We start from the raw sequence: 27,372 nt of genomic DNA, 5'->3' as shown, positions 1-27,372 counted from the left end.
GTGGGCGATAAGTAGGCCGTTCAGATGCACGTTAAGTTGATTGCCTAACAGCGATTCTGTTTACCTGTGAAACGCTAGCGAAGTTTACCACTCGGCTAATGCTTGGCTGGAAATTTAACCGCATTGTGTGCAAAGCGGCTTGTGTACATGAAAATAAGTTTAACCGCGTTGATTTGGCGCATTTCCCCGTTGTGGGACCGGCATATTAATTAGCTGTGTTCCGGCTGATGGCATACCCGTTTGCCGGTATATTTGCTGTCTGTATGCGTGCGACTCAATTCATTTTCCTTCTTTGAACCTGTGCGAATGGTAGACCGAATTACGTCATGTTCTACACCTACGGTGAATAATCACTCTGCGCGGTCTTGCCATGCCCGCAACCATTCCCAACTAACATTTGCTTTAGGAACGGGGGAATTAGCATAAGTAGGTCGTTTCTCACGGTGGTGTTTTCCTTTTTTTTTTTTTTTTCCGTTGTGGACTGCATACGTTGCTGTTGCCAAACAAGACAAGCAGCTAGTGTTGTGTCGAGAATCCGGCGGTGATCGCGATGTTGCTCGCACATTGTGCAATGAAGCAAGAAAGTTTCGCTGTCGGCTTTGTGGCGCTGTCCCGGTTCTTATTTCCGACGTCTACAGATTTTGATAGAATTTCCTGTAGCATGTTTCTTGTGCTTTCACTTGCGCAGATAAGCGCCGACACCGCTATGTAAGCAGGAACATGCGACTTTTTGGCCGGCAGTGCTGGTACCGCTCATAGTTCAATATAGCTTAAAAGGATCATGCAAACAGCGTAGGGCTTTGCTGAATTTGAGAATTTGGGCCTTTTTCCTTCGCGGCATTTCTTTTTTTTTTTTTCTGTTGGAATGGTGTTGCCATCGCTGGGCAATTTTTGGTTAGAATTAATTTCAAATTATTCGCTTCATTTTGTATGATTCGTGAATGTAATAAAAAAAAATTGTGGGGGTGTGGCAGCCAGTTGGGTTATTGTGTTCCAAAAAGGAGTGGATTCAAGAGGAACCAATTGGAATAGTTGTCAATCGAACTTAGTGAAACTCAGTAGTCGGTCTACATCATCCCAGTCAAGGAGTGGCGCTAGGGTTTGTACTTTTGCCTCAGACTATAGAGCACTCACTTATGAGAGGATTAGCCTAAACCTTGATATCAGGTTCTGGAAAGCTCAGAATATCGACAGGACAAAATAAAAATAGAAACGGCGATGACACAAAGCGCTAGTAACAACTAAATTTTTATTTCAAGACCACAACACTTACGTACACGAAATAAGAATTTAGTTGGCAGTAGCGCTTTGTGTCGTCATCTTTTTTTTTCTCGTGCCCCTATAGATAGTTTGCACTGTCCAGGACCATGATGTCATGCCAACTTGCCCAAACAATATCAGCCACTCTTGCTATCAGCTCAACCAAATGCGCAGTGCTTTTCACAGAACAAGTAACTGGTGCTGTGCTGTCTCCTGGCGCCTTGTTTGTAAAAATTTGTGCGGAAACTCAGGCAGCTGTGGCTGCGCCGCTTACAGGCTTGCGCCTTGCCGCAACCTTGACGGCAGTTGCTGCTTCCAGCACCATTGCCACGGTACGTGCAGTTGTACAGCTGCCACTGTTTTGTTGGCTGCTATTTCCGTGAGGCTGGGCTGTTAAGTAGGTCCGGAAACAAAATCACTGCGCTGCTACAAGACCTTAGAATTGGTGCTGCATCTTTGACTGATAGTACGTCAGGCTGCTGTTACACTGCATCACCGCCGTCGTATTATTGTTGGTTTCAGGTAATTTTTTTTGTCCCGTAGATATTTGCTGATTGCCCTGTAGCTAAGGAAAGAAACTATGGTGAGTTTAAACGAAAATACTGTATTTTCACGATTCTGAGCACCCCCCTCCCCCCGCCCCCTACTTCCAGAAAAAAAAAAATAGAAAAAAGTTTGCATGCGAATCTAAGCCCCCCTTTTCTGCAAGGAAGCGCGCTGTGCCTAGGCTATGGAGTTATATCGCCCAGGCTGTGCCAACCGTACTTTCTCGCTCTAGACGTCAACGGTGAGTTCACTGACTGTGCCCACTTTTTAATGTTTGCTGTATAAAACATTCTTCCTTGCGTCTGCCTCATCTCGCTACTGCCGTGAAAATGTGTGTGGGGGGGGGTCATTTTAGGATTTTCGTATCTAAGCACCCCTCCCTGACTTTGGGCATTGCTATCTTGGAAAAAAAGGGGGTGCTCAAAATCGAGTAAATACGGTAGGTTCATTTCTGACCTTCACCACTTGAATTTGTGGTAGTTTTCATTGTTTCACCACTTCATCTGTTTTCTTTAATATCTAGATTATTTGTTTGAAGTTTGCGATATGATTGGTGTCATTGTTACCGGAACAACACAGTCCTTTTAATGAACCTGACTTGTATTTTGCCTTTGTTTTCCCGTTAAGGTTAGCAGATGACATACTTTTGGTAAGCGAGTCCTCATAACTCCTGCAAAAAATGCTTGTGGAACTAAATTCAGAAAGCAGGGCCGTGGGGTTACAAATAAGCAGGAATAAATCTAAAGTAATATTGAACAAACATGCCAAAGTACCCTGTTCATCAAATGTAATGATCCCAACCACGAGAAAGAAATCTGCGCAGAATAGGCATGGGCTGGGGTGCACTTGGCAAACACTCCCAAAAAATGATAAGTGAGCTACCCCTACCCCTGAAAAAAAAAAAAAAAAGTGTACGACCAGTGCATACTGCCAGTGATGACATACGGAGCAGAAACTTGCCACCTTACTTAACAGCTAGACAGCAAACTTAGTTCGGCTCAGCGGGTTTTGTGAAGAGGAATGATAGAAGTTATGTTAAGGGAGATGAAACAAGCTCCCTGGATCAGAGAACAAACTAGAGTAGAGGATGTCATAGTTCAAGTAAAGAAAAAATGGACTTGGGCTGGCCATGTAGTGAGACGAACCGACAACCGGTGGACGATTAAGGTAATAGAGTGGATACCAAGAAATGGGTCTAGAAGAAGGGGAAGGCCAATAACACGATGGAGGGATGAAATAGGGAACTTGGGGGTAAACACTGGACTCGAGCAGCACAGGACACTTGCGGTTGGAGGTCAGCGGGTGAGGCCTTCGTCCTGCTATCGACCTAGTAGGCTGTTGTTTTTGTTGTTGTTGATGATGGTAATGTCCCCTTAAGCCCATTCTACATGGTGCGATTTTCCCTGCAAATTTGCAGATGCAGCACCGCTCGTGCGGCAAAACGACCTTTTTTCATTGCTGTGGCAAAGTGCCAAATGTTGGGAACGATCGAGCATCCCCGGCGAACGCCGCTCTTGCGGCGTGGAGGCGGTAGAGGGGCCAGAACTTGCGGCCAATAGGAACACAGCTAGGTGAACGTCATGGCCACGTCACGGCATCACCATTTGCACGCTTAACAACCAGATGGCGTTGCTTGCATACGCACGGCGTAAGCGCGGGTGCATCAACACAAACATACACAACACGATGTCAAGAGCTGTTTTCATTGAATGTTTAATCCATGTCCGTGTATGTCGCGGACATCACAGCAGTTCGGAAGAAATACATAATAACCGAAGAAGTCCCGTCAGAGGTACGCCAAAATATGCTAGGCACGCACAAGTGAACCCAGGGTTGCTTGCTGTGTTTGTCTTCTCTGCTGTGTGTGCGTATATTGAAAAATAATTGGCAATCGTTAAATGAAAGCACTAATAAACTCATATTTACTGCAAAACAACCTGAAACAACTTCCCCAGAAAGTGCAATTTTTTAACGTGCACAACAAGCTTTGCTCGTGGCAGACCTAATTCAGTCTGCAAACAATGTGTTTGTGAAGTGCGAAAATCGTGACGTTCGCATGCCATGTAGACAACATTTCCAGGCATTGCGAACTTCGCTAGTGCGAATGTTCGTTCCACCGAATTCGCAGGCAAAAAACGCACCATGTAGAACGGGCTTTAGGCATTAGTAATTCGTTGCTCCTCTTCACGTGGTGAGGAGCAGGTGACATGACCTAGTCCTTCCAAAGGGGAGGAGGTGTTGTGGCTTGTCATCTCAAGAGGAGAAATGATGTTGGAGGGACTGAGCAAGGAGTAGGATGGCCGTCATTGGGATCTGTGAATTTTGTGGGATCTGTGAATGTGTGGGATCTGTGCCTTTGCGTCCCTTCGAGAGAAAACAAAAAGAGAAAGGAATTTAACAGCTATGTCAGCCGTAGAGACGTTATGTTTCGAAATGGTGGTTAAAAAACCATGCGATGCAATGGGGTTTCACACCTGCTGCTCCCCAATTCCAGTCGACTCGTTCCCGTAGGGTGCAAATGCACTGAAATCTAGGCACTGTTCCTGTCTTCTGGCGCTCCTTTGCTTTATCTTTTACTAGAGACACCTGCACACTGGGCGCCTGCTGTTTTACTCTAATTTATTTTTGCGAGGTAATATGATATTCATGAGCCTACTCGCGTATAAGGTAGCTTAATAATCTTAAAAACATCAAAGCAGAAGTAGAGTTGCCTCATCTTTTTCTTCATGCTGTAATTTTCTGAACTGCACGTACTTAAGGTGTAATGTGTTTGCTAAAGCACTTTTTTTCGGTAAAGGCAATTTTGGCTCGCAAAACTCTAGGCCGATTGTTGCCCCTCGGGGTATGAAGGGTAGCTGAAATGTGATTAGTCAGCTGTAAAATGTAGTGCAAATTAATGCACGAAAATGAATTCTAGTGCAATTCAGCGTTGGCCGGTAGGAACATTCTGTGCAGCATCAGATATGTTTTTGTACCTATACGCCATGTGTGGCTGTTTCAAATTTGATTCCTAAACTATGCTTTTTCGTAGCGATGTGTCTTCTGATAGTTATTAACTTGACCATTTTCTTTGACATAGATGAAAGAGGCCTTCAGCATATAACCAATGGAGGACGAGTCTGCTATGTCAACAGCTACAAACGACTTTGACCTAAACGATGCTCTCGCCAAGAGCCACTTCTACACTGGCCTCATACTGGCCATCAGTTCAAGCGCCTTCATCGGGGCAAGCTTCATCGTCAAGAAGAAGGGCCTCTTGCGAATCAACAGCAAGGGGCAGACCAGGGCAGGTGGGCCCTTTTGACTGTGATTAGTTGGCAGCACGTTAAAGGGGCCCCGAAACAAGATTGAGAACGGTGGATGCGGCTGCACTGTCCTGAATTAATCTATAATTAATTGGCGGCACGTTAACGGTGCCCCGAAACAAGATTGAGTACGGTGGATGCGGCTGCACTGTCCTGAATTTATCTGTGATTAGTTGGCGGCACGTTAAAGGGGCCCCGAAACAAGATTGACAATGGTGGATGCAGCTGCACTGTCATGAATTCATGAAACATTTAACACAAACACCCCATGTCAGCATGGCGTATTCTCAAGTGTTCTTGAAAGGTCATCGCCTCACTTTTTTTTTTTGTAAAAGTCTTCTGTGGCAGTTTAAACTGTCGTAATATAGCGGAGATCTGCCATTGGGGGCATTCTGGAGCCTTGGGGCAACCTGTTGCGGGGCTCCTTTCGTGAATGCCCGAGATGAGCCCGGTGTGATATACCACGTTTGGACTGACGGTGATTTCCGGCTTGATTTTTAGGAGCTGGGGGCTATGGTTACCTGAAAGAATGGGTCTGGTGGGCTGGCCTCATTCTGAGTGAGTACATGGAGATATTTTTCTCGTAGAATTTGCATTTCCTTTTGTTTGTCGTGTATGCTCTGCTGTATGGGCAGGTGTGCGTCTTCCAACTTTGGCACACTTGCGCTTTTCAGTGGCGGTCGGAGAAGCGGCAAACTTTGCGGCATATGCCTTTGCCCCCGCATCGCTGGTCACCCCTCTAGGTGCCCTTAGCGTCCTAGTCAGGTGAGAATGCGACTCCTGCTAGCTTGACCTTGCTTTGCACACTATCCTATCCGGAACAATATGCACAAGTACAACACATCTGAATTTCTGGAAAGTTTTTTTTGTTTCAATCCGGTCTTTAAAGAGGCGATTACGACAAAACACAAGTTTTGTTCATTAAAAAGACTTCTTTGCACTAATAACAATGATACCATTTGTATCACAAATTTCAACCATTATTTAGACATTAAGGAAAACAGATGTAGCTCTGTCCGGAACTGTACTGCCCGGTACTGTCTGGTAAAAAACGTACTACCGGGAATTTTTAGTGTTCACATTTGAGAGTGTACTAACTCGGAAATCATATGAATTGAAGATCGTATCGATGGGGTTTTACTGTATTTTGTCCTGATGGCGTGGTTTAACTCTTAACACGCCTATTCAAATCCACCACCGGTTATCGATAATTTATATTGCCTATTTCGACATGTTGTAGTCATTTCTCGTACACCTAATGCGGCCAGTGCTTAGTCTAGGCACTGCACTTTTAGAATCAGTTTAAATTTTTCCGTTCCGGCGACATTGAGATTTTTGACGGTGTTTTTTGCAAGCTGACGTGCGTGTGTTTTTGAGGAAGGGGGCGTGGCTGCTGCACTTGACAAAAAAGCATGCCGCTCGTGGTTAGGCTGCATTACCATAATTTTTTTTTTTATCAAAAGTCTCCTGGTAAGTCAAGTACCAAATAATGTTGTCAGCTTTGTAATCCGACAGCGTTGAGAGGTGATAATTCCTTGAAAATGACACCAGCTTTTCAATTGTGATCTTTGGTTCGGAGAAAGGGTCACTTTATTCTTCCAAAGCTTATTTCTGATGGTCCCCCGCATGTCTAGCAAGTGTGCCTGCCATTTTCAGCCAGTTTCTGACAGTTTCGGTTTCGTTTTTGCGTTGCAAAATTCATACTTGACGCTACTACGCAGTTACCCAACTACAAGCTCATTTGCCATGGCGCCTCCATTTGCCCGCTACTGTTCCTCGAAACAAGCATTCAGCTCGTGCTTCCACTTTACCCACGCCTTACTTCTGCGATAACAGCTTCTGCTGAAAGTCAAAAGATAACACCGAGTCGTCGGATATCAGTTCAGACGAGGAGAATGCTTCCAATCGGCCTTGAATGCCGCCAGCTGCTCACCGGCCAGTTTCATTTTTGTCCGAGGGTATTTCCGGAGGTGTAGTGTCGCTTCTTAGTACAGTTATCAAGTTCTGACAAAGTCTCCAACAGCCTTGTAATTGTTTCTTTTAGAAATTGTTAGGTGACGCTGCAATGTAGTAGGCTCGTAGTGCTGAACTCACTTCATAGCACGACAGCTGCTTGGTGAAAGCTTGCTGGGCACGATTCTAGCACATCGTACCTTATTCCTGCAAGCAGGGCTACCATAACAAGTCAGAACACGATAATAAATCGCAAATTAAAGTTCTGACTGATAAGTGATGACCAGAACGTCAACAAGCATCCACCACAGAGTTTGGTTTTCACCTCCAAGCGGATTTTTCGCATCACTTGCTTGCCTTCAATATTGTGCCGGTCATAATCATCGACAAAGTGTTTTTACATCGCATGGAGGCTAATTGGGCCTTTAATGATGTCAAACCACCAGATTTCTTTCAGAGAACCATCCAAAATAGCATAATTTGAAATAGAGGTTGGGCTTCACCGCAAGACACGGGCCCCACGCGTGCTAACATTTTCTTTTATATCGGACAAATTGTACCGTGCAACTCAATTTTTATTTCTAGGACGAGTTTTTGAAATGTTTACCTACAGAATGCATATTCTAACTTTTTTCTACTACAGTTGAACCTCGATATAACGAACCTCGATTTAACGAAATTCGCGATATAACGAATTTTTTTAAGTTTTCTAACAAAATTTTGCTAAATGCATGTATTTTTGTCTCGATTTTACGAAGTAATTTTGTGCGGCGCTTTCGATTTAACGAAGTCACGGCAAGAAAGGAAGAACGAAATTCCGGTCGAGGCACGTTTTATTTTGCCTCTCAGGCCCTACATTGAAAAAATTCAGTACTCAAATTGACTCTTGAAGGCTAAAATGAAAGAAAGGCGGTGAAATCTACGGTTAACAACAATTAAAAGCGAAGAACGAAGCTGCACAAACCGCTAGCGGTCATAGACGGTTTAATAGTGCACCCACTATTTTGACGTCTCCATCGTTGCCTACGCCAGCGCCCTCTATGCTTAGGCTACCGAAGCCTACTTCAAGCTTTTTTTTTTCTACGCGTCATCAGTATTTCTTTCTCTATGGCGTCATTGCTCACGGTGCTGCTGCGCTAGGTTGTGCTCGCTGATAACCAAATTAATATTTTGTTCGTGCATCGTTAGGTGAGTCTTGTAAGCAGCATGAGTACTCCAAGAGAAAGAAAAGTGTTCCGAACAAGAGCCTGAGGAAGCTCGGCGAAACTGACAGCCACCGAAGTGTGATGGATGCCATCGATGTTCTGCGGAGGCACGCAGGTGCACACGAATGAAGACCTTGTTAGCGCTGTCAGCATACGAGCGTCACGTAAAGCCCGCCCTGGTCAAGAAACGCCAAGCACTGCTTACGGACTTCTTCACTACGGCTTGAACATCGAGTGCTGGTGGCAATAAATTGCTCCCTTTGAACGTGGTCATCTTCGTTTCACCAGCGTTCATTAGACAGCTGCGGTGCGGAGAAATCAGTTTCGTAAGGGCTCAGTGGGCATAAAAGTAATTGCTTAATCGAATTTGGCCGGAAGATTTTTAATGTAAGCTTTCCGCTTTCCGGATCACGTAAGCGCTGCTCCACACAGTGAAGCGGTCCGCGTGTACTCCGCTCAACTCGCAATCATGGTTTTATCTCGAGTGTTGTGGTTGAATCACGCGCCCATACTGCGGAGCCCTTGTACATGAAAAAAGTCTTTCGAAAGTTTCATAGCAGCCTTCCGCTATTGGCCCGCCGCGCCTAAGCCTACCACTGAATGGGCGAAAAGAGGCGTAACTTCGAACGAGCACCTCGGCGGGGTGAAGTTCACGGGACATGGACGCGGGTTCAATTGACTAACAGCGGCATTTAGTAGTGACCGAAATGAAAAAAGAAAAAGTGGAAACCTAGTCTGCTATCATATTTAATGAGGCGTTGCGGAAAAAGCACCGGTTTTACGATGACACATGAACTACCGTCGGCCATCCGAATTCCATTGCCCAAGTGTTGAAACTCTTAATTTTCGCGGCCAGTTTTAGTACAAATTTCGCTTTAATTGGAGAGGTAACTACATAGCAGTTGTTGCCTGGCGAGGGCCAAAGTGTTAAAACCCCAATAACTGGTTAAATGAACTGTAAAATCGAAACCTCGATTTAACGAAATTTGCGGCCCCAAGTACGACTTCGTTATATCGAGGTTTAACTGTACTTGGTGGTTTATTGTACACAACTTCCTATTTTTTATTTTCTCCGACGCCTGGACAAAAATTTCAAATTGGATAATTTTTTTGCAATCATTATTTGTGAAAACATTATTAAAACTGGTGTCGTTGGAAAGCGCGTGGAATCATCTGCATTTTATGTCCCTGCCATGTGTGCCTAACCAATGTGTATAGCACAGAAAAAATGTTTTGTTAGACCCCTCAAAATTGGTCAATTTCCCGCTGTAACGAAAGAGTTAAAGGGGCCTTGAGGACAAAATACAAGTTTGTTTTATTCGAAAGATTTCGTGTTTTATAGAGCTTCTAGCGCTTGTCCGGCAGCAAACGATGCCGTATTCACTGAGAAATTAATCAATTTAGGTTAAAATTTCGATTCTCCCGCCGAATCGTGCGTCTTCAGGACGTCAGCAATGAAGTCACGAGGGCGCTTATACAAACGAACTTGCACTGCGTGATTCGGCTGCAGCCCTGCTTGCCGTCAGTCTTCCCAGATGGCACTACCATACTCGTGCACGGACTGTTGTCTGCCATTGCTTTGTTTTTTGACCGTATTTGCACCTGGCTTGTTTTTGTTACTGTGGAAAGTAATCGTTTCGTGAAACATGGGGTAGCCTCGATAAACAGGGTCACGTAAGACAACGTTGCTTGCGCCAGTCGGCCAGTGCGTGTAAGAAAACTCGAAAGCGAACTTGCACTGCGTGATTCGGCTGCAGCCCTGCTTGCCGTCAGTCTTCCCAGATGGCGCTACCATACTCATGCACGGACTGTTGTCTGCCATTGCTTTGTTTTTTGACCGTATTTGCACCTGGCTTGTTTTTGTTACTGTGGAAAGTAATCGTTTCGTGAAACATGGGGTAGCCTCGATAAACAGGGTCACGTAAGACAACGTTGCTTGCGCCAGTCGGCCAGTGCGTGTAAGAAAACTCGAAAGCGGCGGACTGCTGTGCAGCTAAAAAAACAAGCACAGTGCACGGAGTACCAACAACAGTACGCATCGGTGCTTTTATGTTTACGTGTGCTTTCGGAACTTCCACTGTTTATCCCCCCATTCTTACTGCTGTAAAAAGAATGTGCCCTAAATTTAAACGCAAATAGGTCGTTCGGCAAGCTTATAAGCCCTGCCTAATTTGCGTTAGCTTTTTCCGGCCTCCGCCAATCGCAGAGCTGGCTGGTATGACATCATACGTTCTGTTGTGGGAAATGAGCTAGTTGGTCCACATGGCCATTTCCTTTTTCCTAATTATATAGCTTCTTTGAGCAAAAAGTAGTGTCAGCACGATTCTAACGAGCCAATCTTTCGAACGAACCAAACTTGTGTTTGGTCTTCATGGCCCCTTTAAGGACAAAGGGACTGAGGCTTGTGGAGATGCCTTCCTATCTCGTCAAGGTACTGCATGCTTGAAACGTAACAAAAGTTAAGGAAGGGACGTGGGAATACGGGACAGGCCGACGCCCCTTTCTTTTTTTTTCGACTTCGTGAAACGTAAGCATCGCCCTGGCCCCGCTGCAGCGCCATCCTGTCGTCCAAGTTCCTGAACGAGCGGCTGAACCTGATCGGGAAGGTGGCCTGCCTGCTGTGCGTGCTCGGCTCCACGGTCATCGTCCTGCACAGCCCCAAGGAAGGGAACGTCGAGAGCATGGAGATGCTCGGGGCCATGATTGTGGAGCCCGGTACGCCCCCTGCCTGCCTGTTTCTTCTGGCCTCTGCCGCTGCGGTGGTCGGTTATCTCTTACGTTAAGCCCACTTAGTGGTGGAAGAAATGCAAGGGGTCCTTGTCACCTTTTCATGTCTTTGCGGTCGTGGACGCTGGGTGTTTTTTGTTGGCCACTGGGCAGAGCTGCACTTTCATCCTAGCTGTGCGTGCCCAATTTTGTGGTTCTGCATCGTGCAATGAAGAAAAAAAAAAAGCCGTTGACAGTGTTCATTATTACGAAGGCAGCTAGTGCTAGTCAATTTGATTTAAACCCAGTGTATTTGGGCCTCAAGCTCGAGGGTTGACAGAAACGTCGAACTTGTTCTAACATTCAAAATTTTGAATTTGTTGTTCGAATTTGAATTTGAGGAATTCAAAACTTTCAATCCAATTATTCGTCCAGTCTTTATTTTATTCAAATTTGACTCTTAAATACTCACACGCCCCCAGTTTTAATTTGACTAGCCCCCACCATCTAGCTTTGAAAGGAATGAATTGCTGTTACCACAAAACTTGCTGCGGTTGAAGTGCCTGGGGTTGATTTCAATCAGTGGAAGGCTTCTAATGCGCTACATGTTCTCTGGCCATCGTGCCCTCGTCTCTTTCAATGTTGCTGAAATGCAGCCTGAATGAAGCACAACAGTTAATGGAGTGCAGCCTTGCCTTTCAGCCAAGCTGTGTATTGATGTGGATGGTGGAAGCATCTTCATAGGGTATGGACCAGATGAGCATTAAGGGACTTTTATGCTGAGCTCGGATGCATAAGCTCGAATTCATTGTTACTTGGTCTCTCTCTGTCACTGAGCAACTACCTAATGGAGTCGCTGCCCAGTTTATTGTGCATCACTCTCTGGGGTCGACCTGCTCTACCATCTGCAGCCAAGTGCACCTAGGTGATGTTGCTTTTGGTGGGACTTGTGATCTGCAAGTGTTCTTACAGGAGCAAATGATTTCGTGAGTAGACTCGGTGTGTATTATTTGCGTGAAATTTAGCACTCTGGAGAAGCAGCGCGCAGCACTCCACAGCGCTAATTTTACATGAGTGCCAGGCTATCTTGAAGGAGATAACATGGTACGGCGTCGTGCATTTGGCAAAATACCCCCCAGCATGTTGTCCAGACCCTACACATGAAAGTAAACCCCCCGTCATCAGATATTAGGCACGTTTTGTTTATAAATACAGTGCGAAGTCAAAAACGAGCCCCCTCTGGGAGAATCTTCATAAGAACTAAAATCTGAAGAATCCACATCGTTGCTGGAGACACCAGTGCTGCTGTGGTAGAAAGAAAAAATCAGCAGCACCAGTGGCCGAAGTCCCTGAAACTGCTGTCCTCCTTTGCAGAGCGCGCAGTGAAACAGGATATCATTTTTACCCAACTTGCCGCTACCTTGTTCAAATTTCACTTGCGACACCGTCTACCCACACAAAATGTAAACAAACGGCAACGAAACTGAAGATTGGATGTTTAATGAACATGCTAGATGGCGTCAGTTGTTTGGATAGCACCGTTTTTAGTTTTTGCGGGAGGTTTGAAAATCGTCATTCACCCATGAACGATGCCCTATGGCGTGGTCGCGAAAGTGCTAACCTTTTCCCCCGTCTCCCCCTTCCCCGCTCCCTCCTGGCGACAGCGTTCATCGTGTACGTAATCTTTGTGGTGACGGCGGCCAGTATCCTGATGGTGATCTACGCGCCCAAGTACGGCACCTCCAACGTGGTGATCTACGTGGCCATCTGCTCAGTGATCGGCTCCCTCTCGGTCATGGGCTGCAAGGGCCTGGGCCTGGCTCTGCGCGAGACCTTCGCCGGCCGCAACGAGTTCACCTCCTGGGTCACCTGGGTGTGCCTCGTGGGCGTCGTCATCTGCATCTCCGTCCAGATGAACTACCTCAACAAGGTGACTCGCAGAGGACTGGCACCTCGCCAGACTGCTTGCACACGGGGCTCCTGGAGCACGTGTGCACATTCTGCGGACACGCAGTTTTTTTAGAACCAGTTCAGCATGGTAAACTGTGTGGGGCCATGCAGACAAAACACAAGTTTGGTTTATTCAAAAGATTCCCTCACTAGAATCATACGGACACCACTTTTACTGTAAAATTTGCTAAAATAAGCTATATAATTAGGAAGAAAGGGAATGACCATGCGATCCACTAGCTCATTTCCCGCAACAGAACTTATGATGTCATATGCCCAGCTGTGCGATTGGCGGAGGCCGGCAAAAGCAAACGCAAATTAGGCAGGCCTTATAAGCTTGCCGAACAACCTATAAATCCACATTCATTTTAGCTCAGCAAGAATAGTGGGGCCCACTATAAAAGTTACAAAAATACACATAAGCATAGAAGTACCGATGCGCACTGCTGTTGGTACTGGGCGCACTATGCTTGTTTTAGCTGCGCAGCACCAAGGCGCTTTGCGGTTGTCCTACACGACACTGGCCGATTGGCGTAAGCAATGTTGTCTTACGTGACCCTGTTTGTCGAGGATAACCCATGTTTCATGAAACGATTACTTTCTACAGTAACAAAAACATGCCAGGTGCAAATACAGTCAAAAACAAAGCAATGCCGGACAACGGTCCAGTGGATGAGTATGGTAGCGCCATCTGGGAGGACTGACGGCAAGCAGGGCTGCAGAGCCTAATGATGCACTGGAAGTTTGTTTGGATACCCGCCCTTGTGACTTTATGGCAGACGTCATGAAAACACGTGTGTTTGGTGGGAGAATCAAAATTTTAACCTAGATTGATTAATTTCTCAGTGAATGCGGCATTGTTTGCTGCTGGAAAAGTGCTGTGGGCACTATAAAACACGAAGTCTTTCGAATAAAAGAAACTTGCATTTTGTCTGCATGGCGTCTTTAAGGAGTGACGTTGCACAAGTTTTTGTACCAAAGTACTAGCGGCAGTGCGCCTTGGTCAGAAAGATGGTTCTAGTTTGAATGCCAGCTGGAACCGCAGGCATTTTCATCTCACTAACACTGTCACTCTGCTAAGCTTGGTTCCGGTGTGATACGGGTAGAAATGTGATTCCGGATTCTCCATCTACTACAATCTTCCTCCAGGTCATGCTGTGCTTCTTTGGGAAAAGTTCTGGTAGAAGTCACTTGTCATTGTAGGCTGTTCATCAGGGCCTTGTCAACTGATTTTAAATGTGAATTGTTGAGAGAGCAGTGACATTTGCTTTCAGGCGCTGGACGTCTTCAACACGTCCGTGGTGACCCCCATCTACTACGTCTTCTTCACGACCTTTGTGCTGATTGCGTCGGCCATTCTGTTCAAAGAGTGGGGCAACATGAGCGGCGAGGATGTGCTAGGTAAGGACACCCGTCACGAGTGATTATAGCAGTTCTGCTCTTCTTTCAAACGGAATGTGTAAAGAAAAAAAATTTACCATCCCTTCATACAAATTTACCATCCTTTCCTAAAGTAAGTTGAGAGAAGAACGAAAGCTAAAAGTGCGTCCAGTGGATTGCCCAATCTTCAAAGACCCAAATCGGAAATGAAGAACAAACTGCAGTTGAACTTCGTTATAACGAACACTGATATGGCGAATTATCGGCTATAGCGAGCTAAATGCGAACTTTGGTTGGTCACGCTTCATTTCAGTGGCACTTATTCTTTTATAACGAAAGGGAAACTGTGAGAGCCGCGCACAATATCGGATATGATGAAGAAATATTTGACGGGTAGGCTGAGAAGCTACTTGGAAAAGTCCTGGCGTCCAAAACTGCAGAAGTAGAAAAAAGGCCCTTTTGTTCATGGACCCTGTGGAAAGCTTCATCCTGCTCAGTGCTGTGGGTAGGCACCAGGTGAAGATCACATCCTTCATCAAAAAAATAACGACGCAGGCCTGTTTTGTCGAGTGAACTTTGTTCTGTTGTAATTTCGCGTACTCATGTTCTGGCTAATGGAGCTTGAAATGCCACAAGGAGAAATATAAGGGTTGCCTCGTTTAAAGAAGGGCCTAATTTCAAAATAATGCGTTTCTGTATCAAGGATTTTTGTGAGAGCCAGATTACCAATCAGTTTTTAGCTCTACTGTTACAAGGAATATCGGATATAATGAACTAAATTGCTGTCCTGATACTATTTTATTATGCGATGATTTCACTTCGTTATGCAGCTTCACTTTGTTATACGATTTCACTTTGTTATACGACAGGTTTGACTGTATCCAACGATTTTTCCTGCACTGGCAGCTACACGTGGCCTGTCCTCTCGGCTTTCTCCCCCTCGCAGGTAGCCTGACAGGTTTCATGACTGTGGTGTGTGCGATCTTCCTGCTGAATGCGTTCAAGGACTGGGACGTGTCACTGTCCAGCCTCCAGGGTCTGCTGCAGAGCACGCGCGAACAGCAGCAGCGCGCCTCCTCCGTCGACGGCACCATGCCGGACTTGACCACCGCCCTGTTGGACTCCCCTCCGGCCTCCTCCTCGCAGCGTTCGGGGGCCCTCGTCTCCAGTGGGTATCAGCGCATCAGTTCCCGAGACGACCCCCCACTCACTGTCACTGCTATACACTGACCACCGCTCAGTTGGGCTAAGTCTAAGACAGGAAGCGGCCGTTCTTGCTGGATATGCATCGCAGAGTTTCATCATACACTGGAAGGAAAACCGCCACTCGAGGGCTATGCCGTCGTGGGGTCGCAGTACACGCCACTCTTACTTGGCTTGGCTCGCAACGTGGCTTCTGAAACCAAAATGAACGAGCATGATGTTTTCTTCCTTTGCAACTGGTGTGTATAATCGAACGTTGCAATAACGAAACTTCCGGGGAAAGTAAAAAAAAAATCGCTTTCGTGGGAATTTCTTTGCCGCAAGATTGAAACACGAATGACGGGAAAATCACTGTGAAACTTAAAAATTATTTCCGGAAGGCGGTTATGTCACTTTGCGAGCTTTACCTTGTAGTAGCTTCGCACCTCAGCTCTCGCACTAAAAGAAGTGCTTCGTTGCTAGTCGTGTGTGCCTAAGAACGACGGGATCATGTCGAACTCATCGAAACCGTCTCGCGGGTTCGCCTTCTCTGCACGTTTTTCTCCCTGGTCCTCACCACCGAGTATGTCTGACGAGCATGCAAGCAAAGTCCAGCCTCTTCGGTTGACGAACTTTGCCAGACCGTGGCATCTCGTCGTTCCAATGCTGGCCAGAAATCTAAGCGAGCACCGCTTTGTTGATGCCCAGAAAGGCCACAGTCGTCGCTGTTTTGTTTTGCGCATGTGCGCTATTAAAGAGTGGTGTCCTTGCTTTTCAAGATGGTAGAGCGAGCTGTAGTCGGTTACAAACTCGTTGGCGCTCTCCTCCGTTCTTCTACTTGGGCCTCTGACTTGGGCCATGATGGCTTGCTTTCCTTGTAATGATAAAAACTTCCGCTTTTGATTGGGAGAAAATGTTTCGATTTCCACACATGCAACGAGCACATGCGCGCTGTTCAGCAGTAGTCGGCTAGCGTAAGCCAAAGCCAAAGACGTGCCAGGGGTCACCATGTGTCGCCCCCTGGTGGTGTTGCTGCGAGGCTGCCTCCACAGTTGCCTGCTGCACTGTTTTGTATGTAAACAAATATGGTGGTGGCCATGCAAACGCACTGTGGCAAAAGTTTACGCACTTTGAGTTTGGAAAAAAATGCGTTTGAGCACTTTTTGGGCACTGTTAGCCTCAGATTGGTAAATAAAATTCCGACCAGACTTGCTGCAAGTTTTGTTAACGCAGGATTGCTTTCCCAAAGCATTTCATGGCCGTGAGATAGGAAATACATGGGCTTCTCTGGATGTTCGCCAGGGATCCGAAAATATTTCGTTGCTGCGGGATTTTCGTACTTGCGAGATTTCGTTATCACGGGGTTTGACTGTACAGTTGAAGAACTCTGGTTTGTCTTGCGCGAAGCTTTCGAAAAATCTCAAGTAAAACTTTTAAAAGCTACGCTTTCATATTGATGAAACAACTTAAAATCGTCTTCTAAGAACAGCATTGTGATTTTTTGTAGCTACAGACAACTTTTAAGCTGCTTCTTTGTAAACCATGCCAAGTAAAAGTGGGACACGTCTTCATGGCACACGATGGCGCGGTCGCTGAAGCGTGGCTTGCACTGACATTAGTGCCACATTTCCCTCTTGTGTTTGAAGTATGAAACTCTGCGATCTGCATCTCACATCAGTGCTAGTTGAGGTAGAAGAGGAGGGAATCAGAGTGAGGGGATTTTTTTTATTGAAGAAGGAAAGGAAGGTGACGTGCTGGCATGTTCCTTGTGAGGCATGTTAACCTGGCTTGGTTTATAATAGTAATAGTAATGTTTATTGCAAGGAGGGAGTGCAGATACAATTTTTCAGTCCCGATTAAGCCCAAATGAGTGCTTGGGGGTGCGTGACTGGCAGTAGGTGCATCAGAGCAGAGTGATCATGTTGCAACCAGTTGGTTATGTTACTTGTGCGTTGAAGAGGGGTTCTTTAACCTGGCGGGGTTTCTTTGTGATGTGATAGAGAGCTGCACAAAGTTAATTAAGACAAAGTTAATTAAGACAGTTTTTAAGGTTTGTGCAGACAGTCAGCTCAATCCCAGTGTGAGCTGAGCTGCCTTTTAGGAAAAAACAAGCTATATAAACGTGTTATCACTTATTAGCTATCAGTGTTGTAGTTAAGGGAATTTCACAGTTTGTGGCCGGATCTGTGGCTATCAGCAGGGCTACGGTGCATCAAAGACGTGTACGAAATGGTCGAGGTTGGTTGTCTAGCTCCTATCGTAGGAAAAGGTCATCCCTTGTAAACGAAAGTGCAGCCTTTACATGAAGAGATTTTTTTTTTGTGCGTTTGAGGCATTCATTTGTGTCACTAATCTTGTGTACTTCGAAAATCGCCTCGAAAATGGTCACAGTTGTGGAATCTTGAAGCTGAAATGAGTTGGCAGCAAGAGCTCAGGATGCAGTGGAGTAGAATTTCAATTATTGCTTGGAGATAACGAGTTCGACTTATCTTCTCTCCTCGCAACTGAGTGCAGGTTTTTCCAAGGGAAGTGTACCCTTTGTTTTCTTACAACTGTTAGTCTTCTATCACTATGCAAGTCAAGGTGTTAAGATATGAAGAACGTGGTATTGAAGTCCAGAGTAATGTGAAAGTGGTGTATTATATTTTGGGCATTGCCTGCTTACCTTTTAATTATTTTGGGGGCAGGGTTACAATAGCGAGTTACAAATCAGGTTTTCTTAAACCTGATTGTGCCGACAATCACTGCGCGTAAATATTTTAAAATGAACAGTTTGGTTTGGTCAGGCCAGAAGTCGCTAGCGAGGAGCTTGAGTATACTTGAGCCTGCAAGAGTCCAACTAGTTGGTCTTTCGTTTTATTGGCACTTCTAATTGCGCAAAGTTATTTGAAGCAGTTCTGTAGTCTTCTGTCATCTATGCAATCCTCTGTCAGGAAATATTCCTCTAGTACCTACTTGCAATTTTGACATCGGGCAACACCAAAACAAAATGCATTGTTAACTAAATGGCGATTTGTGTTAGCGTAACCAAGGCAGAGGCTTACTTCACACGTAGCTCGCTGTTTCTTTTCTTGGAAAAAAAAGAAAGCATGATGCTAAAGGTGCACAGCTCATTTTAATAATATGCTCGCGAGAGTCCGCGGAGTGTGTTTCGTGTTGTGACGAAAACCATCGTATTTGGTCAGGCTCGTCTTGTAATTTATTAGCCCAAGCTCATTGACTTAAAAGTGCAGTTCTCAGAGTGCCTATTTTTAGCATGAACATGCCCATTAATTTTTTAGGAGCCTTATTGAAGTGTTGGGACAGGTTAGCGTAGGTCGTTAAATCAAAGTCTCTTGTGTGCCCAGTGATCTCTGCTGTGTTTTTTACTACCCTACAAATACGTTTTGAGTGTATCTATATCTGTTGAGCCTTGCGGTAGTAGGCTGGTGCTAGAGTTCCTGTATATAGCTCCCGCAGGGAGCTAAGAGTTGCGCGACCGACCGCCATCTTTGTTATCCGGATTGCTGCGGGAAAGTCGCCCGTCGCGAGTGAAGGAGCCTCGCCGCCACGCTTCCGACGGCGGCCGACGCGCGGTGGGGGCGCTTCGGTCGGCGGCGCCTTACGGCGGCTACGCTGGATTCCTGCGGTGCCGCTCGCGTCGGCGGCTGCGGCGCAGCCGTAGCGGGGGCTTCTCTGCGCAGCATGGATAACCGGAGTGTCGCAATCACGGCGGCGCGTGGAAAAGGGTCGCGCAACTCTTAGCTCCCTGTGGGAGCTATATACAGGAACTCTAGCTGGTGCCTGCTTAAGAGCTAATACTGACCGCTGCAACAGTGGGCAGATTGGCTTAAACTTGATGTAAATACCTTTTTAAAGCTTACATGTATAGTAGGTATCTACAGAGACACCACACAATTTTTAGTGCGCATGTAAATAGCTTCGACGTGGTCATAGCTTGTTTGAGCTAAGCAGTAATGATGGTAAAGGTGATAATGATACAACAATGATTATACTATCATTACGTTCCTGTTCACAGCTATACAAACTCTTGGGTTGTTTAATGTGTCTCATGATGCGTGGCACTTTCTTAATACGCTGATGCGTGCTTGTCGAATTGTTGTTCCAGCATTGGTTATCATTGTCTAGCGTTTAAACGCAACTGTTAGGCAAATACAGATATTTATGTGCCAATTGCACTTTTGACATGCTGGTTCAAAGTTCAAAGGCCCCACAAAGGTTGGTGTTTACAAATATCTACGTGGAATCCATGGAAAATTTCCCTAACTAGTTTTTGCTGTTCTTATTTCTTTTTTTCTTTTTTTGGATTGGTTGCAGCGGTTTTTGCTTTCTGGCATAAGTGCATTATAGGGGTAAACTTGAAGTGTTCAACATTGCATCGAGATCATTCATTTTGTTATCGTCATCTGGCTTCTTGAGTTCGTATGCTTCGGCAAAGTCTGGCCGTTCATTATTTAAGAGTGGTAATCTTTCCATTTGCAAAATCTTGTATGCCTTCATGGCTTGTGCTAAGGAGCGAGGGGGCTTGTCACAGATAACGGTGTGTGTTAAAGTTACAGCACAATAAAAACACGCACAAGGACAAGTAACAAACATACGCAGTGCTGCGTATGTCCCTTGCTTGTCCTTGTGTGTGTTTTTATTACTTAAGACATCTTTTATTGCTTAGTGTGTCTTTTTATTGCCTATTGTTGATTAAACTTTAACATGTTTAACCAACTAGCCCAGACGTCAACCTTACCAAATGGTATATGAACAGTAGATGGCACATATGTCACAAAACACTTAAAAAAAATGGCTCTGTGGTCTGTGCCCATGTTTGTGAAACAAGCTACGGAGTGAGAATAAAATGCCCAAATTTCGTAAAAAAATCTATTTCAACCGGATGTCTTCCCAATGATAAAAAACGTGGCCCACTTTGTTGTGGATGTGGAATTTTATGAGGGCGTGCTCAATGTATAGAGTGTCTCGAATTTGTTTCTTTTTCTTTGACAAGAGTCGGTGGCTGAGCTGGATTTATTAAAGAAGTTGTCCTCTTTTTAAACGTTCTCTCGAAGTGAAATGAAACCAGTGCTGCCCTCTCTTATTACAGATAAGTGTGTTCTACTACAGTTCAGTTCGTGAAGGTGCCGTTTGTAAAGGTGTATGAGAGTCGTGTGAGTTGTGTTTTGAAAGGATTTTGGCAGCCAGCATGTACACTGACATGCTGTTGCGTGGCACTTCCCTTCCCTCCTTCAGTCCCCCTCACTTCCTCTACACTCCTCAATCTGCCTGAAAAGCTCTGGCCTGACTGAAATGCTTAATACTGCTTCGTTTTTTTTTTTTAAGCGCAATTTCTTGTCACACTGGGAGACACTTAGCTTCACTTTCACGGAGTGAACTTCACTCCCGCAGTTGTCTCTGTACTCTGGCGTGCGAAAGAAAGGGAAAAAATCGTTAAAAATCTATGGCAGTGATGTTAAAAAATGTACTAAAGGTTTGATGTTTCAGTGTAAGCACCAAACGGCAGCTGTTAACTGCTCCTATCTGCGAAAACAAAAATCAGTAGACAGGTTCTCGATTGTCGTGACTAGCCTGATAGGAACCTGTCGTGATCGCGACAGAATCACGACAGGGTCACGATCCGCGATCCTGGACAGTCGCGATCCTGTTGCGGCAGGATCGCGACTGTCTAGCATCATATCATGCTGGGAACAATGTGAGTTACTTTTGTTATTAGTGGATTGTATTTCTCCCCATAGGTTCATGCACACGTAGAAAACCTTTGCAAATGCTGGGAGCTCTCTCCAAACAATTTTTTTTGTTTGATTGTGGACTCTATTTGGCATCAGCAGTGTTAGTCGCCGTGTACAGTCTTTTTCAAAATTTTCTAGGCCAAGCCGGAAAGGCGCAGGCCACGAAAAATTCAGTGTACAAGCTTATGTCCTAAGCGAGGCTGGAACGTTTTATGACGGAAAGGCAGAGAAAACGCCTTTCTTTCTTAAATTGTCATAAAATAATTTTGTCACGTTTAAAAAGCAAAGCTCATTCTTTGAATTCTTTGTGGTCCAGTAGGCTTAGTTTCGGCCTAGAAAATTTTGACAGAGGGTGTACTTGTTCAGCATGCATTTGCAAATTATGCAAATTATATGCTAAGTTTCCTGGTGTGACAAGGTTGTTAAGTGTTGCACATGCTTTTGGCGTTGTGATACTCTGTGGCCACAACTGCTTAGTTTACACCGACCCCAGTTACATCTGAGCGTAGACCTGTTAACTGGACCTGTGTAACAATGCTTTTTTGCCCTGATGATCGTATGCCGGTGGGGATGGGGGAGGGAGTGTTGCGGTGGTTTTGTTCTGCACTTGGCATGAGCGCACTGTGTTGCTCACTAGCGCGTTTCATGCAAGATAGATGTGCACGTGCAGTTTTCATCGAAAAGTACGGCCCACTGCATGAAATAAAGGTGCTTAAAAAAGAATCCAATTCAGCGACATAGAAATTGTCATGTATAAGTACATTTGGCCGATTATAGGCAGTTAACTGGGTAGCTTTCAAGAATCCTCCGGGATTCAGCCTGCGTAGGCAGCAAGTGCAGTGGGCCGCGTACTTTTGGAAGAGGCTGCACAGTTGAAATTGTATGTGCAGAGCAAGACCATTTTTGTGAGGTGAAACTGTGTGAGTGGTTAGATAACATTACTAAAGTTCTTTATGCCAACAGCAGACAAATTGTCGCACGTAAAGCAAGCTATTATAAATATGCCAAGGAAACCACCATAGGCTACTGCAAAAAAATAAATTAAAATCAAGGGGGGGGGGGGGGGGGAACAATTGAGTGCTTGCTTGTCGCTGCTTTATGTGTGTTTTGGGTTTTGAAGATTCAGCAGGATTTTGTAGCAGTGACATTTTTCACTGCAGCCACCAGAAGCTACTAGCATGTTCCCGTGACACTTTCTAGTCACAAGACAAAGCCAAGTTTCTGCTCCTGAAAAGCTCTTGCTCCACGCTTTAGTTTGAAACATCTTGGGAGAGTGCGGTGCAGGGGCTGGTTTCACAGAACGTTTTTACCACATCTTGGAAGAGTGCTGTCTTTCTGTGATGCAGTAGCATCGTTCACAGAAAGGTAGTTCTTTTTGAGACGTGTAAGAACTGTGCTGTAAATCCAGTCTCGGAATCGCTAATAGGATTTTTTTTCTCTCTCTCTCTTTTGAATTGTTGGTTGCTGTTGCTGACACCGCTTTTTTTTCTTTTTCTGCTTTTCTCTCTCTCTTTCTCTTTCAGCGGTAAAGAATGTAGGAATGGAGGTAGTACACATTGATCTTCCTATGCGGTGCTATTTGCTCTGTGCTCTGAGTAGTAAACTGAAGGCCAGGTTTGCGCTACACCGTTGCAAGGAGTATAGCCCGTGAGGCCGCACAGCCGTCACTAAAGGCGGCAAATTTGAATGAGGACAATGGGGGGGCTTCTGTGGACTGGTAACGGATAGGCGCTCAGTAAAAATTTTGCATAGACAAACAGCGTAATGATGGCACACTGTGTTCTTGGTGTTGTAAATACAAATGTTTTTATGCAGTGTGTGTGAGACCTCATCTCTATATTCAGTAACAGCACCAGATAAATCAACATCATCTTCGCACAAGCGACATTAAAATTTAATTTGTATTTTTCGTTTGTAATGTTTATGACGGCATTACTGGATTGGTGGCATTTGACGGGTTGTACTAGGAATCGTATTGACGCAACAAAATTAGAGCAATCTCTTGTTATGAAGTGTACAATCTCTGCGTTTTAAGAATTTGATCTGTTTCGAACTCCTGGCCATAGAAGAGCTGTTTCAGTTCATTTATATTTGTCGTGCTTTTTTATTTGTTGAGCTCGTTTGAATATATAGCCGAAATTACATAAACGAACTTCATAAAAAGACTATGATTAGTTCATTAGCAAGCATAACTTGAACTCTTCATCCTTCAAATGCATTTCCCGCTTGAATAAACCAGCGTGATGTGAAAATGTTATCCTCCCTTTCGAAATTAAGCCATGGCATAATGTCCTTCAATGTATATTGCTGGATTTAAGTTGTGTCAATGTCATTTTGGTTAGGTGTTAAAAAATAAGAACGAAAAGTCCTTCTAAAAGAAAAGACGAGATGGTTTAGTTTGTGCTGTTATAAAAATGGCTTTTCTGTTCATACCATATATTATGGTTCTTTGTTTTAGCGTAGAGCCTAATGCTTCTGGCAATTTGTGGCCAAATATTGGATGAAACATGATAGTCCCCCAAAAGTTTGCTATCAACTGAAACAGTTGTCATCGCAAAAAGGAGGCCTAACCAGAAAATGAATTCTGAAAAAAAAAAAAAAAAAAGAAGGCAGATGCATTGAGTATACTTAGCTGTGGAGCAAGCTTAAATTATACCAACCGAGAAAATAAAGCAATTTAAAGAAAACAAGAAAGAGAGGTAATACAAATGATGGAAACAGTGGACAGAACTAGTTAGTGCCAGAACACTTGACAATAAATCGGCAAACATTCTGTTCTGAAACACAGGGAAAAAAATGTAGACTAATTGGTTTTGTCTGCTTTTATGCCCACACATATTTGCAATTAGGTCGAAATGTGGCCCAAAATTTGTGTGGAGGGTAAGTTGAACGAGTTAATTAAAGTTCCCCATGTTGAAAACTGCGCATAACTGGATGTGGGACAAAACAAGAGGGGTACACAAATCTTTCGCGGGTTTAGTTGTACCTATGTATCTTTTTTTTTCACTGCGTACATTGGCTTGTGAGGTAATGAATGGAATGAACCCCGAACATCTATGCTAAAACATAGCTGTCTCTTGAATTGTGACCGCTACGGCAAAAGGGTTGGCTTCGCGTATTTTATATTCACAATTAGGTTCCTATCCGGTCCATAATGTAGGTGAATAGTAGGTTAACTGAGTTAATTAAAGTTCACCTTGTTGAAAACTGCATTACTAGATGAGGGACATTAAAGTACAAAGATCTGCCAGTGATTTACGCATTAACTTTTTCTTCACTGTGTGTATTAGCTTATCGTGTCGTAATGAGCATCCAGACTAAAAGAACAGAGCTAAAAGAGCAGTGGGCTAGCTTCAAAGGAGAAAGCATAGGGTGCAGATATCTAGAACCATACTGCAATAACATATTACTTTTCGAAACTCAAACCGTGTGTGTTTCGGTGGCAAAAAAAGTGCTCGGGTGGTGTTTTTTTTTTTTTTTTGCCTTCTTGCCATTCATCTGAAACTGTGGAGGGTTTAGTTCTTTTTTTTTTTTTCAAAAAAAGGAAAACACTCTCCTAATTGATTTTTACTTCGTAATTGTAAACTGATTAGGATTCTTTTAGGAACATTTTTTTTGTTTCACAGTGGCTAGCGTTTTCACTTAGAAGTGTGGCATGGTTAAAAAAAAATCTGCGAAAATTTCCTCTTGATCAGCGAACAATTCGACGTCTAGTTTTGCGAGCTCCTCCTTTTGTTACACGTCTAGTAGCGCACTGTTTCAACATGTCGCTGCAACGTTTATCTTTAGGGTTGTACACCAAATCTACCCTGTCGCGTAATAGTTCGAACGAGGAACCTTTCAAAATAAATCAATTGTTTACAAAAAATAAACCAAATGTTCCGAGCGGAATTAACAAACAGCAAGTTTTCCCCAATTTGGAACTTCCGAAATAGCAACCAGCCTCGCCACCCCCGTTTCTAAATTATACGCAAAATACCAAACTTGCCACCTGCACACGCAAGAACAGAACGGAACTTTAGTTCATTCGTTAGTTGTAATGAGACCTTTTAAGGCATTCTAGGTGTCGAATGTCAAAGCTGGCATTTTACAAGCCTATTTTCGACGTTTTGTTTTGGAAGTTTTTCTTTCGTTACTTCGTGTTATTTCGTCGTCAGTAGCCTGTGCAAAGCCTTGGAAATTAATGCATGTTTGTTCCTCCTCTCAAGTCGCCGTCCAAACCGCATGCCGTTGCCTTGTTTCCAGGTTGATTGCACTCTGAGCGCAGAAGCTATGGCCCATTGGCAGGAGAGTGCCGCATAAGAACGACGGACACTTGGCCGCCACCAACCTACCTCTCGCCAAAATGGACAATTTGTACATATTAAAATGCGCCATGCGTACACGGAGACGAAGCATGTGGCTTGTGTTTTCTCAATTTCTCAATCTGCAGCGATATAATGGATTTTTTTTTTTGTGAATGGAAGTCCAGCTCCGTAAATGGCATGCACTGCAATTAAATTTGCCTACTTGCTCAATTGTGTACATAGCTTGCTTACTTAACCAGATTAATGGAAACCACTCTAGAAGCTTTTCTTGCATAAAGTGATGAGAGAAAACAATTGCCTTTGAGTCTACCCCAATTTAGTGGATTCTTTTTAGTTCAAAGCTGTAAATGGAGTGCACTGCAATTAAATTAGCTTTCTTGCTCTCTCGAGTACACAGCTTTGTTTACTCAACCAAATTAGTGGATACTATATGAGAAGCTTTCCAGTTTTGCATCAAAAGCATACATTTCTGCCCCTCCCGTCTTCAGCTACGTTAGGAAGGCAGTCCTAGCTGTAAGGGCGATGCGTTCTACAACTTTCAGCCGCACACATACAATCAGGTACCGCTACTACAGGAAAGTATATTCTCGACTTGCTTTTGGTGTCCCAGTAGTGCACAGTGTTATGCCTGTTCACGGCACTACAGAAACGTGCACAGTTATCGCATGTTCGGGTGCCCGCTACGATTCATACCCTTGAGAGAGAGTGTTTATTGAACGGGTATTTACATGGCGAAGTTCTGCCTCTCAACAGGGGGCACAGGTCTTGCATACCCCTGACATGCACATTTAAGCGACGAGGGAGGGAGGGATTTCAGTGCCGCCAGTGATGCGTCCAAGCTGAACAACTGGCTGGCTTGTCGAGATGAAGCATGCTTGCTAGTTAACCAACTGGCTTGGCATGTGCTCGTATGATGCCTCTCTGGATTGATGGCTGCCATTCTTGTGAAGGAGATCTGGAATCTGCCGCTGCACGTTTTGTCACTAAGGGGATGTTGAATGCGTGCATGTTATTGTGTCCTTAAAGGAGACGCACATTCAATCCCCTATGGACTGTAATTGGCTGTTGCTCACTGCGGTGCTTGTTGTTGCTCCACTTTTCTGTGAGTAGCTAATGCAGGCAAAGTTGCTGCTATCTTTGTGTCGCAGTCATCAAGTGGCTAGTTATTTTTTTTTTTTTTCACTTGGGCAAGACTGGAAAAATTTGACCAAGAAAGCTGAAAATCAGATTAGCTAAAGATTAGCCCCAGCAGAACTGACTGGATTAAGCTATGTCGACTTCGTGAAAGTTCGTTGCAGGTAGGTTTGCATTTTTATTCTGGATGAGTCAATTAATTACCGTTGTTGCAATGAAAGTTACTGCTAAGAGAAAGATCACAACATAAAATAAGTAGTCGACCAAACGGGCCAAAAATGAAGGCTTCCGTCTGTGTGAACGCTGCCAGTTGGGCCAGGGAGTACGGGACTAATGCACCTGATGGGAGATTCATTCTCCAAATTTCATAAATGTCCAGTAGCAAGAATAGTGGACATGTAGCTCGCATAAATTGCCACCTATGTGCAAAGTATGACAACAAACGAGTGAGCACTAAAAATTAATCTTCTGCAGACAAAATACAAGTTTTGTTTTATTCGAAAGATTTCGTATTTTACAGTGCCCCCCAGAGCTTGTCCGGCAGCAAATGATGCTGCATTCACTGAGAAATGAATGAATTCAGGTTAAAATTTTGCTTCGTGTTTTCGTGACATCTGCAAGTAAGTCATAACGACGCGTATTCAAACGAACTTCCGCTGCATGGCAGCTTTGCTTACCGCCAGTCCTCCAAAGTGGCATTTCCATACTC

At 44.6% G+C, this 27,372-nt stretch overlaps 1 protein-coding gene across 7 annotated transcripts in view; it reads left to right on the top strand.

Annotated features, from left to right (window-relative positions):
• The window catches only part of Spict (magnesium transporter spict), a 26,194-nt gene extending 577 nt beyond the window's left edge, over positions 1-25,617 (top strand). For 2 of the 7 annotated variants that reach the window (XM_077684526.1, XM_077684523.1), the window contains exons 2-9: positions 4,886-5,096; positions 5,613-5,669; positions 5,786-5,876; positions 10,824-10,984; positions 12,640-12,905; positions 14,200-14,326; positions 15,252-15,473; positions 22,746-23,474. In XM_077684526.1, coding sequence (XP_077540652.1) covers positions 4,913-5,096; positions 5,613-5,669; positions 5,786-5,876; positions 10,824-10,984; positions 12,640-12,905; positions 14,200-14,326; positions 15,252-15,473; positions 22,746-22,873 — 1,236 coding nt within the window. In that variant the 5' untranslated portion in view covers positions 4,886-4,912 and the 3' untranslated portion in view covers positions 22,874-23,474. Of the gene's footprint in view, positions 1-1,536; positions 1,593-1,913; positions 2,048-4,885; positions 5,097-5,612; positions 5,670-5,785; positions 5,877-10,823; positions 10,985-12,639; positions 12,906-14,199; positions 14,327-15,251; positions 15,474-20,579; positions 20,644-22,745; positions 23,475-25,467 lie in introns of those variants that run through there. The other 5 variants (XR_013319252.1, XM_077684527.1, XM_077684524.1 and 2 more) reach the window with 5 other exon arrangements.
• The last annotated feature ends 1,755 nt before the right edge of the window (positions 25,618-27,372 follow it).

The sequence above is a fragment of the Haemaphysalis longicornis genome, unplaced genomic scaffold, assembly GCF_048455015.1.
Source record: "Haemaphysalis longicornis isolate Haplotype H1 unplaced genomic scaffold, Haemaphysalis longicornis Haplotype H1 scaffold_9, whole genome shotgun sequence".
Classification (NCBI taxonomy): Eukaryota; Metazoa; Arthropoda; class Arachnida; order Ixodida; family Ixodidae; genus Haemaphysalis; species Haemaphysalis longicornis.
The sequence above is the reverse complement of the archived record's forward strand: the minus strand, read 5'-3'. Positions and strand labels throughout refer to the sequence as shown.